At 41.9% G+C, this 17,149-nt stretch overlaps 1 protein-coding gene across 7 annotated transcripts in view; it reads left to right on the plus strand.

Annotated features, from left to right (window-relative positions):
• The window catches only part of ESF1 (ESF1 nucleolar pre-rRNA processing protein homolog), a 62,433-nt gene that overhangs the window by 2,031 nt on the left and 43,253 nt on the right, over nucleotides 1-17,149 (plus strand). For all 7 annotated transcript variants that reach the window (XM_053284592.1, XM_053284594.1, XM_053284597.1 and 4 more), the window contains 3 exons: nucleotides 2,485-3,049; nucleotides 9,044-9,432; nucleotides 16,177-16,290. In XM_053284592.1, the coding sequence (XP_053140567.1) occupies nucleotides 2,485-3,049; nucleotides 9,044-9,432; nucleotides 16,177-16,290 (1,068 nt within the window). The remainder of the gene's footprint in view (nucleotides 1-2,484; nucleotides 3,050-9,043; nucleotides 9,433-16,176; nucleotides 16,291-17,149) is intronic.

Below are 17,149 nucleotides of genomic sequence, written 5' to 3' on the forward strand. Positions count from 1 at the left end.
TCACCCAGTGAGTTTCATGGTTGAATGGGGGATTCACACTCCTGTCCTAGACTGAAAGTGCTGTTATGTCGGCACCAAGTTAGTATACACATCAGCCAGAATACCTCTTGTGTTGCATAATCCTTCGACAACACTGTTCCAACAACCAGACTAACTAGTTTTAACAAAGCAGTATACAGTACAAATAAATGGAACAGGATAGTCATGACTAATTTAAGTCCCATTAACTTCATTGGGGCTTGGTCATGGCTAATTTAGTCTGGTTGTTGCCCAGTGGGATAATACTTTATGGATCTGATGAACTGGGTTCTAGTGTACAAAAGCTTCTGCTAAAAATAATGTGTTTATCGTGAAAGTGCCCCAAGATTATGTAGTACTTATTGTAGCAAATGAATACAACTACACTTCTGGAAGTTAACACAGATTAGAAAATGTAATTAAGACTGTCCACTACTACTACGACGACGAATATTTATATACTGTTCTTCAACCAACGTTCTCAAAGCGGTTTACATAGAAAAATAAATTACACATAAATAAGATGAATCCCTGTCCCCAAAGTGCTCACAATCTAAAAAGAAACATTTATCAGATACCAGCAACAGCCACTGGAGGCAGGGGCATAGCAAGGTTGGAGTGGGCCCAGAGACAAGATTTTAAAATGCCTCCCCTCACTGAAGTAAATATATGTGTGTGTGTTTGTGTATGTGCCACAATAGAACATCATCCTAAATTACTTTTTACAAGGTTTTGTAAATTGTGGACGATGCAAGTCATTTAATGGTACTAGAGAAAGACATGCTGTTCTGGTAGCGCCAGGTCTTAACACTCACATCAATTTCGGAGGATGAATACAACTGAAAGAAGCCCGGGCGGTTGCGTGTCTGGGGGAGTCAGTCATGTGACTTATCTCTAGGGGCCCCCCCAAGGCAGTGGGCCCCCAGACAACTGTCTTCCCTTGCACCATTAAAGTTAACACCCCTGACTGGAGGGATGCTGTGCTGGGGCTGGATAGGGCCAGTTGCTCTGCCCCTGCTAAATATTAGGGAATCACCACTTTAAAAGGTGTCTCTGCTCAGTTAGCAGGGGTCACCTATAGGGGTCCAGCTATAAGCATGCATTTAAGTAGGGGGTGGAGAGACTTAAGTTATATTCATTTGCTATCTCAGGTATATCATGATTATTAAAAAGTGCCTTTTAGTTACCAATGATGAATTAATGACACTATTGGCTGTTGCTTGATGATGTTGACTTCACTCATTTGTCATATTTGTTACTTTTGGTATACCAAGGGTGATAACTTAGATCAAATACTGTATGTGTTACAGTGGGGAGGTTCCATATAGAACCTAGGAAGACAAGAACGATCTATTGGAGAAATATGTTTCTGATATAAGGTTTAGGAAAAAATTATTAACACCTTGAAATTGTGACTGAGATCAGTCAGCTGTGGAGCAAGAACCTGAATATTTGCAATGCATCTTTGCTTTAACAAAGCAAAGTTAGTTCCCCTGTTAACTTGGCAAAGAGGCACCTTTTAAACATGATGATTCTCTTTATTTAGCAGGGGGAGAATAACTAGCCCTATCCACTCCTAGCATAGTAACTCCAGTGACTGTTGCTGGTGTCTATATTATGTTTCTTTTTAGATTGTGAGCCCTTTGGGGACAGGGATCCATCTTATTTATTATTTCTCTGCGTAAACCACTTTGGAAATTTTTGTTTAAAAGCAGTATATAAATATTTGTTGTTAACAGAGTCTCCTTGATTTTAGTATAACAGTGAAAGTTCATATCTTGAAACATACAGGGACAAAGTTTTATTGAGAATTGCCTCTTGGTTGTGGCCTGTATTTAGCAGAGCTACATCTATCTAATATTCCTTTATTTTATTAACTTTTCTTTCTGTGTGTGTGTGTGTGTGCACGCACATGTACACGTGCTGTTTAATTTTTTTCTTTTGAGCATGTTTGAATGTTGAAGAGTTAGCATTTGTTCTTCAGTTTCTGAAGACTAGAAAAGCAAAAGCTGAAATCAGTGAAGTCCCATCCCCTTAACTATTCTTTTGATAGGCTTTCAACTCCTTTACAATGTGGGATCTTTTTGGGTTTTGAAAACAGGGAGAAGGTTGAGTAGGGAGCGCAGTGGAGTCATGGATTTAGAGTAATTTTGTTGAGTTAAACCCAGGTCCACCAAGTCTCTCTTACACGTTGGCACATGTGTACCTGAGTTGTCTACATTGTTTTATCAGGAACAGGCCCCTTCTTATCCAAGAGAAGATGCTTCTTTCCCCCGCACCCAACTCCAAATTTCAGAAGTGTGTAACTTTTGTTCTGTGTCACACACAGTAGTGTGAAACTATTGTAATCCTTAATGCTATTTTACTGCTTACAAAAACTCTTCTGGTAATTTTAGAGTTAATGTGGGTTGTTTGGTTATTTTATAGCTGCTGTATGAATTTAATCTTTGTTTTCTTTCTTTATAGTTCAAATTTGAATTTTTAAAAAGTGTGAAAATGGCGTCTAAGAAGGAGCTCACTAATGACCAACGGTTTTCCCGCATTACCAAAGACCCAAGATTTTGGGAGATGCCAGAAAAAGACCGCAAGATCAAAATTGATAAAAGGTTTCGGTCTATGTTTCATGACAAATTCAAGCTGAAATATACTGTGGATAAAAGAGGGCGACCTATACAACATAGTTCTACAGAAGACCTGAAACGCTTCTATAACCTTTCTGATTCAGATTCTGATCTTTCAGAGCCAGATAGTAAATCAGTGGAGAAGAAAACTAAACAAAAAAAGGCAAAAGCTAAAGGAGAGAGACACTCAGAGAAGTCTCTGGGAAGTAGCTCTAAAGAAGAGAGTAAAGTGATAGATAAGTGTTCATCTGTATCAAAATCAGTTTTCTCAGAAAATGAAGGCCAAAAAAGCAAATCATTCAAGTTGAAAAAGAAGGTAAAAGAAACAAATGTAATGAAATCTTCATGGGATGCGGAACTTGCATCAGAACAGCAGAACAAGCAAGGAGAGATGGCTGCAAAAAGCACAGGTTAGAAAACCTCACGTAAAATTGTAAATGAAAATACTAAACTACTAGAAGACCACAGCTCAGGACATTATTTAGGCCATAGGCAAACTTAATAAGGCTAATTGAATGCCATTATTTGTATTTCATCTGGATCCAGATGTCTGGGGTTGGTTAGGGACAGTTGCTCTCTCACTGCTAAATATAAATATAAAAGGTGCCATTTTGAAAGGTGCCTCTTTGCTCAGCAGGAAATGATTATGGTGAGGAGGGCAAGGGGATTACTAAGTACATCGGTCAAAATAACATGCAAAATCAGACAGATAGATCCCAATTTATTAAGGGTATCAGGAAAACTTGCATAATGCAATTTTCTGAGAGAAAAACAATACAAATGAGAATCATAGGAGAGTGCTTTATATCAAATCGGACCATTGGTCCTTCTAGCTCACTATTGTCTATATTGACTGGCAGTGGCTTCTCCAAGGTTTTAAGCAGGAGTCTCTCCCAGCCCTACTTGGACATGCCAGGGATTGAACCTGGGATCTTCTGTATGCAAACAGATTCTCTATTATTATTATTATTTATTTACACAGTCAGACAGGTGTTATTGACTGGTTTGTTTTATCCAGACATCATCATCATCATCATTATCATTATTATTATTAATAATCTTCCTCCAAGGAGCCCACTACATACTTGAGTTTCTCTTTCACAGCAACCCTGTGAAGTAGGTTAGGCTGAGAGAGAAGTGACTGGCCCAGAGTCACCCAGCAAGTAACATGGCTGAATGGGGATTTGAACTCAGGTCTCCCCGGTCCTAGTCCATTACTCTAACCACTACACCACGCTGGCTCTGAATTACTGAACTATTACTGAACTATGATCCCCCATCCCCTAAAAGGAATATCTTACACTAGACAGAGCTCACCTATCCAAATGCAAACCACAGTGAACCCCTGATTATTAAAGCGGACAACTTATGCTTCCTACCACAAGAACAACTGTCCACTACTAAATTTGCATGGGAAACATTTTCCAGAAAATTTCCTAAATCAGGCTTGTTTGCAAAATCCACATTTCTGACTGCTGCAATTTCTCACAATTACAACTGTTGAATGCAAGCTTTGGTTTCTTTTCAGGATAGATAGATTTTAAATTTAATTTCTCATTTTTACTTGGTATATTTCTCAAGCAATTATGCATACTGAATGATGTGTACTAATTTAGTCTAAACATGAAAACGTACTGATTTTAAACTAAATAGAAAAATTACCTAGGAGGATCTATTTTCTAACAAAATTCTAAGTAGCAAACAATTCAAAACTCTAGCTCATTGTAGCCCACGTGTTTTTTGCATAGTTGTCTGTTTAAAAACTAAGGACCATGAATTTTCTAGCAGGGCTTGTAATTATTGAGTAGAACAGCTATCTTTCATAGGACAGAGAGAGAGAGAAAAGTGTTGGTTTTATAAAGAGCAAGTATTCATAATATGAGAACTGCACAATTCCAAAACTTAGAGTATTAAAAATAGGATCATCCAAGTGGGCATGGAGGATCATCCTGACTATGCAGGATAGCATATCCTGGAGCAAGGGATTGGATCCAGTGTATGATGACTTGCCAGTCCATGGCCCCAGTATCAACCCAGTATCAAGTGTAAGAGTAGAATGATCGTTTATGACCAGAAAACACAATCCTATATAATAAAAGGCTTGAGTGTGATCCCGTGCGCCCGTGTCTTTTTCGGCAGTTCGGAGCGCATGCTCATAACTGCCGAAAAAGATACGGCCGCCCAGACATTGGCGGCCATGTTTTTCAAAATTAAGAGACAGACCGTGTTGTGTTGTTTTAGATTGAGGGCCAAAACGGCCCATGTAAATGGCCCCGCGGCCACTGCTGCCGCCCGGCCACCCGCCCTCCCTCCCAGCTGTTATTTGCTCCAACCCCCCCTCCACGTTTAAGGGCCAAAACGGCCCATGAAAATGCCCCCATGGCTGTCACCGCCAACCGCCCGCCCTCCCTCCCAGCTGCCGAGACCTCCTTACCCATACCAGATCTCTGTAGCCTCGGGCCACGTCCTTCACTCGAACACATTAGCTATTTAGAGAAGGAGAGAAAAGCTCGCATGCAGAGCTCCTCTCTCTTTAAAGCCTTTTCCCTAACTGGCGCTATGGACACAAAGGACGCAATAGGCGTCCTTTTCGCCCAAAGCGCCAGTACAGGAAGAGGCTTTAAGGAGTGAGGAGCTCTGCATGCAAGCTCCTCTTTCCTTTTCTAAGTTGCTAATGCAATCGAGTGAAGGACGTGGCCCGGGGCAGAAGAGGTCTCGGCAGCTGGGAGGGCGGACGGTTGGTCGGCAGCAACAGCCGCGGGGTCATTTACATGGGCTGTTTTGGCCCTTAAATGTGGGAGGGGGGGTGGAGCAAATAACAGCTGGGAGGGCGGCCGGCCGGTTGGTGGCGACAGCCGTGGGGGCATTTTAATGGACCATTTTAGCCCTTAAACGTGGGGGGGGGGCAGAAACACAGAAAGAAAAAGGAGAAAAAAACTAGCGCCCATTATTATAACGGGCTTAAAAATACTAGTACAACAATAATTGACTTGAAAAAAACCTAAAAACCTATTACAAAGTATCAGCCCTTGGTGAATTGATGTGTGGGAGGATCATTATACACGCAGGATGAGTTGCCCAATATTGATCTGGAGCTTGATGCTGATCTGCTCCCTCAGCGGGCACCTTGAGTCCTTGGTCAAACATCTTAAGCCCGGTAAGGCTTATATTACAACAGAAGTTCTGCGCAATAACTCGGAGTAGTGGATTCCAGTTTTAGACTTGCTTTTCACCTTCATAGATCTTACTGTGTTGGTCCCAAGGGCCTGAGACTTAGCTATAATAATTCCTATATATAAAAGAAGCAAAAGGAATATGTCTACCAGTTAGGCATATTCAGTCTCTTGAATATAATCAGCAAGTTGTATGCTAAATATCTAAATGAAAAAACTTTTGGACTGGCTTGAGTCTGAACTCAAGCTGAAGACGCAAGCTGAGTCTGAACCCCGCTTTGTCCTTGTGGTATGGGCACTATTGAATCAACAGCTCATGTTTAATATTGTACTTTTTATTTTTTAAAAAATTGCACAGATTTCATAACTCCTTCATTAGCTAACTTTCCAGGCCATTCAGATTTATTTTACTTTTGGCGTCTGTACATAATTTAACTACAAAGCTGTTGGTAATAAGAGCTTGAGCACAGCTTTTGTATGGCGCACAACTTAGGCCATATGACAATTCTGCTCTTTTGGAGATCATGCAATCTAAATCCCTACTACTTTCATGTAGCACAATGTGTACCCAGTGTGGTCCTCCACCGCGAACCTGGTGTAACTAGAGTTATGGTTATGGTTAAGCATCCTTGTTTATTGGCTAAGAATGTCTTTCTTTCCAGTAGGATTAATCTCGCTGAAATTAGTTGATCATTTTGGCACACAGTGGAAAAGATTTCTTCAACAGAAGCTTAATTCCTTTGGTTTTTCCCAGGAAGCTCTTTTGATGTTGGGTTTTGAGCAAGCCAAGTTAGCTCTTAAACAAGGATGCTTAATGAGTGATGGACATGGAAGTTCAATTAGATCAATCTAACCTTTCAAGAGATGGTTTTTGATCAGTCAGTCTTCTGTCTTCAGGCCAGCAAGATACTTAAATCAAATTACAGTGCCTAATTTGGCTTTCACTTTAGGATGGCTTTCACTTTAGAATGTTTTAATGTGTTACCCACAGCTGTACTGTAATGGAAATATAATAAAACAAGTGAATTTTGGCCCGTTGAATAATGGGCGCTAGTAACGGCGCTCCTGGCCCCCCGCCGCTATTCCCCCTCCCTCCGCCGTCCGCCCCCCCTACCTTTAAGGGCCAAATCGGCCCAGGCACTTGCCCCCGCCAGGCTGGGGAGACGGCGGCCGGGACCGGGTGCAGAGCGGAGGCCATGCAACTTTTTAAAAAATTGCTTCTGCAGCCGACGCTGCCGAGTCCCCCTTACCCTGGCCGACTGCTGTCGGCCGAAGACAGCCCTTAATTTAAGAGGCAGAGAGGAGCTCGCAAGCAGAGCTCCTCTCTGTGCAAAGCCTTTTGCCGAACTGCCGCTTTGGGCGCAAGGGACGCAAGCACCCAAAGCGGCAGTTCGGCAAGAGGCTTTGCACAGAGAGGAGCTCTGCTTGCGAGCTCCTCTCTGCCTCTTAAATTAAGGGCTGTCTTCGGCCGACAGCAGTCGGCCAGGTTAAGGGGGGCTTGGCAGCTGGGAGGAAGGGTCGGCGGCAGCGACCGCGGGAGCATTTTTAAAAAAAGTTTCATGGCCTCCGCTCCGCCCCCGGCCTCTGTCTATTTTGGCCGAGGCGGCGGCTCTGCCGCCGCCTCGGTCACTTTCCCCTGCCGCCGCTTCTCCGGCTTCTTCGGGGTGGCCGCTTCTGGCCGCCCAAGATGGCTGCTGGGTGCCGGCGATCGTGCGTCCCTTGCCCTGTTCTGGGCATGCGCTTCGCGCATGCCCAGAACAGGGCAGGGAGGCACAGACACACGCTTGGTGTCCGTCCACGGACGGACACCAAGCGTTTTATTAGAGAGGATTCTTTACATAGCCCCACTTTGTCCTTGTGGTATGGGCACTATTGAATCAACAGCTCATGTTTAATATTGTACTTTTTATTTTTTTAAAAATTGCACATATTTCATAACTCCTTCATTAGCTAACTTTCCAGGCCATTCAGATTTATTTTACCTCTAATTAACAATGACTTAATCTCTTTGAATGTTGCATAATAAGAGTATGTAATCTATTGTGCCATATTTGTAATGACTGGTCTCCAAAGAGAGATTATCTATCTAAATAGAAAAGCAGTAGGTGGCATCCATAGTTGTCCTTGATCTGGGGCAAAGACTTCTGTTGCAGTCTAAGGATGCTACCCAATGTGTTTGATAGGCCACTGTGTCTTACCAACACATGATCTTTAAGCATTTGCAAGTTAACTGTCCACCTTAACCCCTTCTGTTTTTTACTGGAATTCTTATCATGATTAGCAAAGATACTCATTGGTCCCTCTGCCTCCAATGAGGAGAGGAGAGTCAGAGGAGAGCTGGTCTTGTGGTCGCATGTCCCCGTAGCTAAGCAGAGTCCACCCAGGTTGCATATGAATGGGAGACTTGATGTGTGAGCACTGTAAGATATTCCCCTGAGGGGATGGAGTTGCTCTGGGAAGAGCAGAAGGTTTCAAGTTCCCTCCCTGGCATCTCCAAGATAGGGCTGAGAGAGATTCCTGTCTGCAACCTGGGAGAAGCCGCTGTCAGTCTGTGTAGACAATACTGAGCTAGATAGACCTATAGTCTGTCTCAGTACATGTTAGCTTCCTGTGATCCCACTGGCCCACTTTCTGCATCTTTAGCATTTCTGCTAATGATCCAAAGGAACACTAAACAGCGTTAAAGCTTTGCTGAGCCTCACTGTTTTTGGCTCATTTGATCCACTTGCCCATTGTGGGTAATGGTGTGCAGGGAACCGGTGTGTAGGGAACAGAGATAACTTTAAGGACGGGGGAGGGTGCTCTTATCCCTCCGCCGTCCCCTCCCCCACCACTGGCACTGTCTTTTAAAACAATCCGGCGGGGCAGCAGTATACCTCCTTGCCACCCCGGTGCCTCCTCAGACCAGATGTGGCCAGTGCGCGTTGCTTCCAGCGCCGGCAAGGGAAAGCAGGGGGGGTGAGAGCACCCTCCCCTGTCCTTAAAGATATCTTCTCCACCTTCAAATGGCTGAATTGCTGGACATTCAAACCAGTTCGTGCACATCCCTAATTGTGGGGAGGAGAAGTTACTAGAGTGTCCATGACAAGTGGCTCTGTGGGATTCTGGTCATAATTATTTTCAAACTAATTATCGTCATAGGTAATTTAACATCATGCACGTATAATATTTCAAACTTTTGTTGAAAAGTGTTATATAAATATATTAAATGTGCTGATTTTCTTTATGTAGAAAATGAAGATGATACCGGTGGCATCTGTGTTAACAAAAATTTTAAAAATAAAGCTGCTAAAAATGAGGAAAACTTTGAACTTGAAGTATTGGAAGGCAGTGGGGGAACTGGAGAGGAAAGTGAGACAGAAGATAGTGGAGATCTGGAAGAGGAAAGCAGTTTGGGAAATGAAGAAGCTGATTCAGCAGATGGAGAGACTGGAGATGGAAGTGAGTCAGATGATGATGAAAGTGACAGTGGGCCAGATTTGGCAAGGGGGAAAGGCAATATAGAAACTAGTTCGGAGGATGAAGAAGAAAATGATGATATGACTGGAATATTTGCAAAAGAGCCTGAAGTTGTGCATGGATGGGGAGAACTGGCTAAAGATGCTCCTCGTGCAGATAAGGTAAGAATTAATGGCTGTGTTTCTGAGGAATTTATTATTTAATCGTGTCAATATCTCTTTTTCAGCATAAAAGTGCTTTTATTTCAGATCTTATTTGTGCCCAATTCTCCTAATATTTACTCAGAAGCAAATATCACTGAATTTATTAATGCTTACTTTCAAGAAAGTGTCCACAAGAATTCAGCCTTGCTCACAAGCAGCTTGTATTAAATTAGGGGGCAGCCACCCAGTCAGCCTCATGACCAGCCAATGACTTTGACCTTCTGGGTTATGGGAGGTCAAAACGATTGGTTGGTCAGGAAGCTGACTGAGTGGATGCTCCCTAATGTAATATAAGCTTGTTGCTGAAATAGTCTTTCTTGTATACCTTTCTGGTTCTGGAAGACCAGCTATTTCTGCTGGAAAAGATGAGTGGTAAAGGTTTACAATGACTTCTTGGTTGAAAACCTTAGAATGAGCCAAAAGAGAGCAACCCATCCTGTCCCACCCCAGCACAACATCTTTTCAGTGGCTGTTGCTGGTGTCTGTATTGTGTTCCTTCTTGGATTATGAGCCCTTTTGGGACAAGGAACATACATTTCCATATATTTTGCTATGAAAGCTGCTTTGAACATAACAGTAATAATATATCACTAGGCTAGCTAATCCAGGCAAAAATTAATACCTCCCTAGAGAAGTTGTGGTGTTTGTGCTTCGCACTGGCCAGCACTAGGTCAAGGCTAGCAATGTATTCTAGGGATGTGAATGGAACCGTGGAAATGCGGTTCGGTGCTGAGAGGGGTCTTGCTTTAAGGGCGGGGGGGTGTATTTACCTCTCTCCGCTTTTTCCCTTCTGGCACTCCGCTTTTCAACAGAGGGGGGAAAGCAGCCAGAGGGGGGAAAGCAGCAGGACGTGTAAGTACAACACACACCCCGCTCTTAAAGCGAGACACACACACCCTGGTGCCTAACCGTCGGACCGGGCCACGTCTGAACTGGTTCAGAGGCCACTAAAATGGCCTCCGGGTGGGTTGCCAGAACTTAAGGGGTATACTCATGAGTCAAATGGGCCGTAAGCCAGAATTTGGCTTTTTTAAAGCCAAATCTGGCCACCTAGCTCTGGACCAGTTCAGGCACATCCCTAATGTATTCTGCTGTTGCACTTCTAGATAGACTAAAATGGACGCAGGAGTCACTTAAAGAAGCTGTAGAAGCTCAGTGGAAATTCTGGTCCTGTGCCCTTGGCTCTCTTTTATATTTCCTGGCAGTGTTGACCTAAAAGCTTCCTGGTTCTTGTCTTCCCCTGAAATGGGTGAGAATGGCAACCTGTATTGGGCTTGAAAAGTAAGTGGTGTAATGATGGAAACTGAAAAAAGAGAAAGAGAACTAGTGGCAGCAAAAGACAAGCAAGAAATAATACAGACCATCAAATTGCTTCAGCAACAATTGTCCCTGGTGGTAATTAATGAGATGACTCAGAACTTAAAATATTTGAAACAAAAGACATTTGAATTCGCGAATAAGTCAGGAAAATTATTAGCCTGGAAACTTAGAAAAGAGAGAGAAAATAATTATATAACCAAAATATCGACTAAAAAGGGAATCTCCTTTGAGGAAAAGATTATCAAGAAAGAATTTTAAAAATATTTTTCAGTTATATCAGGAAACAAGAATAAATGTAAAGAAAATTGAAAGCTTTTTGAAGGAACAAAACCTGCCACAACTTTCTAAATATCAGATAGAGGAACTAAATGCATCGATATCGACTATGGAAGTGATAGAAGCAAGTGATTAATCGAAGTAAATCAGGAAGAACCCCAGGGCCAGATGGTTTACCAGCTATAGGACTTTTAAAGATCAGTTAGTGCAACCATTACAAGAGACTATGAATGATGTCCTTAAGAAAGGGATAATGCCGGACTCATGGAAATATGCAGATATTACATTAATACCCAAATCAGATCGAGACTTAACACAAGTAAAGAACTATACCCATCTCTCTTTTGAATAATGATTACAAATTATTTACAGCCATTTTGGCTAATAGGCTTAAGTTGATTTTGAATAATTTTATACATGAAGACCAGGTGGGATTTTTGCCAAAAGGCAAATGAGAGAGAATATTAGAACTGTGTTAAATGTCTTGGAATATTATGATAAACAGAAGGAGAAACAGGTTGCCACGATATTTTTGGACGCTGAGAAGGCATTTGATAATGTTTTTTGGCAGTTCGTGCAGAAAGTATTGGTAGAAATGAACTTTGGGGAGAACTTTAATTTTCACAGATTGTTCTGAATATATTACCCCTATCGATTTATTAAAGTGAATGGGGAACTCTCAGAAAAATGCTCAGTTAATAAAGGGACAAGACAGGGGTACCCACTTTCACCTCTACTTTTTATATTAGTATTGGAGGTTCTTTGTAGGGGTATCAGAAATGACGATCAGATTCAAGGGTTAAAAACTGGTAAACAAGAGTATAAGTTGAGAGCATTTGCAGATGTAGTTATTTTTTTAGAAGATCCAATTGAAAGGTTGAGCAAATGCTTAGATAAAATAGATTCCTATGGACAACTGGCGGGTTTTTTCATTAATAGGCAAAAAACTAAGGTACTGATGAAAAATATGGGCACTCAAGCCAAAAATAAGTTGTATGAAATAAGTCAACTGAAAATAAAAAGAAAGTAAAATATCTGGGTATTTGGTTATCTGATAAAAACTCAGTGTTATTTCAAAATAACTATGGGGTTATTTGGGATCAGGTGAAAGTCGATTTACAAAGATGGAATAGGATGAAATTATCGCTACTGGGTAGAATTTCTGTTATTAAAATGAATGTACTACCAAAGATGTTGTTTCTATTCTAAATGATACCTGTAATTAATACTTTGACCTGTTTTAAATGCTGGCAGAAAGATTTGGCAGGCAAGGGAAAAGACGCAGAATTAATTTTAAAAACTTAACTGATGCTAAAGAAAGAGGAGGTCTTGCCCTTCCAAATTTAAGATTGTATTTTGATGCAGCATGTTTTGTATGGATGAAAGAATGGATAGTCTTAAACCCAAGAATTTTGGATTTGGAAGGCTTTGATAGAAGATTTGGTTGGCATGCGTATTTATTTTATAAGACCAAAGTACATAGGGACTTTCTTAATCATTATATTAGAAGAAGTTTGATAATAGTTTGGGAAAGAAATAAGAAATACTTAGAAAACAAGGTACCTCTGTGGTTATCCCCGCTAGAAGCTGTTATGTGTAAAGAAGTGAATATGAAAACCAGATGGCTGACATATAATGAAGTGTTGAATAAGTGTGATAATAAATGGGAACTGAAAAAGGAGGAAGAACTAAAAGATAGAGTGACCAACTGGTTTCAATATTATCAGTTAAATGAGGTTTTTAAAAAAGATTCAAAAATAGGCTTTGAAGAGCAGAGATCAACATTTGAAATAGAGTTATGTGAAAGTGATGTAAAACTAATTACCAAAATGTACAATTTGTTATTATGTGAGGAAACAAGAGATGAAGTGGTAAAATCAACAATGGTAAAATGAGCACAAGATGTAGGTCATAATATTAACTTAGAGGCCTGGGAGAAGCTATGGAAGAAAGATCTTAAACTTACAGCGTGTTATAATTTAAAAGAAAAGAAAATTTAATTAAAATGATGTACAGGTGGTATCTAACACCGAAGAAACTAGCTTTAATGTATAAAAATGTATCTAATAAGTGCTGGAAATGTAAAGATAGCGAGGGGTGATCGTATCACATGTGGTGGTCCTGCAGAGAGGTAAAGAGGTTTTGGGATATGATTTATGATGAACTTGAAAAGATTTTTAAATGTGTATTGTATAAGAGACCTGAATCCTTTCTGTTGGGCACAATTAATGAAGAAATCTCGAAAGAAAATAGAAATTTATTCCTATATCTTACGACAGCGGCTAGAATGGTTCTTGCTCAGAAATGGAGATCTGCGGAAATTCCAGCAAAAAAAGAATGGCTGATGAAGGCATATGAATATGCAGAAATGGCACAACCTACTGTATTAGTAAAAGATAGTCATATAGAAAACTTCATAGAAGATTGGAAACCCTTTTTGCGGTATATGAAAAACAATGTGAATTTGGATTTATTAACGGGGGTTGAAATGTAAAAATAACAGTTGGGGAATTTGTTATAGTAATGAAACTAATAGATTACTATGGTGATGAAAACAAGGATTAGGACATAATAACCAGATATATAAATAGGAAGAAAATATTTACATGAGAGCAAATATGGATGTTGCAGTATAACTGTGTTGAAAGATGAACGGGAAGTCACATAGATATGTAGAAAACTAATAAAAATAAAGTGCAAAAGAAAAAAAAAGAAAACTAAGTGGGGTGTGTGTGTGTGTGTGTGTGTGTGTGTGTGTGTGTGTGTGAAATATAAAATGTGTGGTGTAGTGGAAATACTACACTCATAGTTCTTTCTAGGTAGAGGCCAACACCCTTTCTGTCAGATTCAAAGCACCTTATTACACCACTTCTGTGAGGGAGGGCAGGATGCCTCCTTGTCTTAAGGAGGCAATCATTAGACCTCTTCTAAAGAAGCCTGTATTAGATCCCTCAGAGTTGAGCAATTATAGGCCTGTTTCCAACCTCCCATGGCTGGGCAAGGTAATTGAGAGGGTGGTGGCCTCTCAGCTCCAGGCGGTCTTGGAGGAAACTGATTATCTAGACCCACTTCAAACTGGCGGGTGGGCTATGGAGTGGAGACTGCCTTGGTCGGCCTGATGGATGATCTCCAATTGGCAATTGACAGAGGAAGTGTGACTCTGTTGGTCCTTTTGGATCTCTCGGCGGCTTTCAATACTATCAGCCATAGTATCCTTCTGGAACGACTGAGGGGGTTGGGGGTGGGAGGCACTGTTTTACAGTGGTTCCTTTCCTACCTCTCAGATTCCAGATGGTGTCGATTGGAGATTGTTGCTCTTCAAAATCTGAGCTTAAGTATGGTGTCCCTCAAGGCTCCATACTTTCTCCAATGCTTTTTAACATCTACATGAAACCTCTGGGAGAGATCATCCGGGGATTTGGAGCTGGGTGTTACCAGTATGCTGATGACACCCAGATCTACTTCTCCATGTCAACTTCTTCAGGAGTTGGCATATCCTCCCTAAATGCCTGCTTAGAAGCAGTAATAGGATGAGGGAGAATAAACTGAAGCTGAATCCAGATAAGACGGAGGTACTTATTGTGGGGGTCAGAACTCGAGAGACAATTTTGATCTGCCTGTTCTAGACGGGGTCACACTTCCCCAAAAGGAACAGGTTCGCAGTCTGGGAGTACTTTTGGATTTACAGACCTTTCTCTGGTTTCTCAGGTTGAGGCAGTGGCCGGGGTGCTTTGTATCAGCTTCGGCTGATACGCCAGCTGCGCCTGTTTCTCGAGATCAATGACCTCAAAACAGTGGTACATCTGTTGGTAACCTCCAGGCTTGACTTTTGTAATGCGCTCTACGTGGGGCTGCCTTTGTACGTAGTCTGGAAACTTCAGTTGGTTCAGAATGCGGCAGCCAGGTTGGTCTCTGGGTCATATCGGAGAGACCATGTTACTCCTTTACTGATGGAGTTACACTGGCTGCCAATAGGTTTCCGGACAAAATACAAAGTGCTAGTTATAACTTACAAAGCCCTAAATGGCTTAGGTCCTGAGTATTTAAAAGAGCGTCTTCTTCATTACAAGCCCCACCGCCCATTGAGGTCATCTGAGGAGGTCCGTTTCCAGTTATTGCCAACTCGTTTGGTGGCTACACAGAGACGGGCCTTCTCGGTCGCTGCCCCAAGATTGTGGAATGCACTCCCTGCTGAGATACAATTCTCCCCATCTCTGGCAATTTTCAAAAAACACCTGAAAACCCATCTTTTCGCCCAAGCTTTCTCAGCTTCCTAAATTGTGGGGGTTTTAATCTCTGGTTTATTTTTAAATTGTTAAAGTGTTTTTAAGTTTTTGTATATGTTTTTAACTGGTTTTATGTTATTGTAAAATGCCCAGAGATGTAAGTTTGGGGCGGTATACAAATTTGATAGATAGATAGATAGATAGATAGATAGATAAAATGAGAATTACAGCTGGGCCTTCACCTAATACACACAGGTGATTGGTGAAGCATCCACAAAATGGTGGTGACATATTATATACTCATTCGTATCTCTATGTTAATATCTAGTCATACATAGGCTCTTGTAAACTGAGCATCCTCCCGCCACGCCCCCCCCCCCAGAAGGACCAATCATGGTTCTTTTGGACAAGATACATTATGGTCCCAACTACTCATGTAGGCTCTTCAGAGTACAGTTATCCCATTGTTCATTGTTCCCCCAAGCCCCTCCTTTTCACACATTTCAAAAATCATCAGTTCATCCTAAACAGTAACTTTGGTTCACTTTCTCATCAGGGATTTGAGGCCTAGTAGCCCAGATTCCTGCTATAGTGGCAAGGAGAAGATATTCAGTCTCCGGTGTACACAACCCTTGGTTGGGGGAACAGAGGACCAGGTGTGCTTTGATCCCATGTTTGTTCTTTCCGTATGATTCAAAGCTTTGCAGTTGTGCTCAGACTAATTTGCAAGTCCTCAAAGTATTACTGGTTGTGTGTAAATCTAATTTCATAACTGAATTGCCATGATGTGGTAGGCTGAGTGATCATAATTTGGTTTGTTTGTGCTCTCCTATTGTTGGGCAAAAAAGATCCTGTTACAAATTGCTCTTCTTGCACACAGGTTACACACAGATTGGCAGTTTGCAACATGGACTGGGATCGGCTGAAGGCTAAGGACTTACTGGCTTTATTTAATTCGTTTATACCTAAAGGTGGTGGTGTGTTTTCTGTAAAGGTAAGCACTTTCAAAAGGAATATATAAACCGTAGTTGGTGGGGGGAAACCAATGAGGCTATTCTCACAATGGGGGAAAATTGGACTTAAGAAGCCCAGCCTGGTTTTTCCCCATTGTAAGAACTCGTGGGTGAGCCTGGTGGTTCTCTGGTAGCTAGCCCACCAAAGTAGCCCTCCCTTTAGCCCAGGTTATCAGAGCAAGCACTCCACGCGGTTTTTCTGATCGTGCGCCACCACAGCGCGGCTCTGCACTATTGCGACACACAAAGAGACCCTCACTGGGAGGCTACAAGTAGCTTCCCAGGTTCAGAGGTCTCTCCATGATGCCCTGCACGCTTGCGCGGGGCATCCTGGAACTTCCTGGGGTCATGCGGCCCCTGATTCCCACTGCCCCTGTTGGCTCCGTGACGGAGTTGGCAGTTGTGTGGGCGGCCGATTTGGCCGCCCAGCTACAAGTGGCTATTCATCTGCAAAGAGAGTGGGCTAAGCCCGCTTTTCCTGCAGAACCCCCTCAAGCGCTTCATACCGATCGTGTGAAGCGCATCAATATTTTTCTTGTAAGATGAATGATGGCATGCTGGGGAAGAAAAGGGGTAGGTGGGCTGAAATACTTAGCTAGATTTGTACTAATGGTGTGTGGGGTGGGGGCTGCACCTCTCTCTCCATGAGTGGAGGAAATTTTAAGTTTAAGTTTTTGCTTTTAAAAAATCTGGGATTTGGTGTGGCACCCAAACCCAGCAAACTCTGTTTTTTTCTGACTAGAGTTTGCAAAGAAGCTACAATATGAACCTGGGATTGAAAAGCCTGGGGGTTTGCTAATGTGGTTACTGATCTCTTCTCCCACATCTTTTGGAAGGGCT

This window comes from Hemicordylus capensis, chromosome 1 (assembly GCF_027244095.1).
Source record: "Hemicordylus capensis ecotype Gifberg chromosome 1, rHemCap1.1.pri, whole genome shotgun sequence".
Lineage (NCBI taxonomy): Eukaryota > Metazoa > Chordata > Lepidosauria > Squamata > Cordylidae > Hemicordylus > Hemicordylus capensis.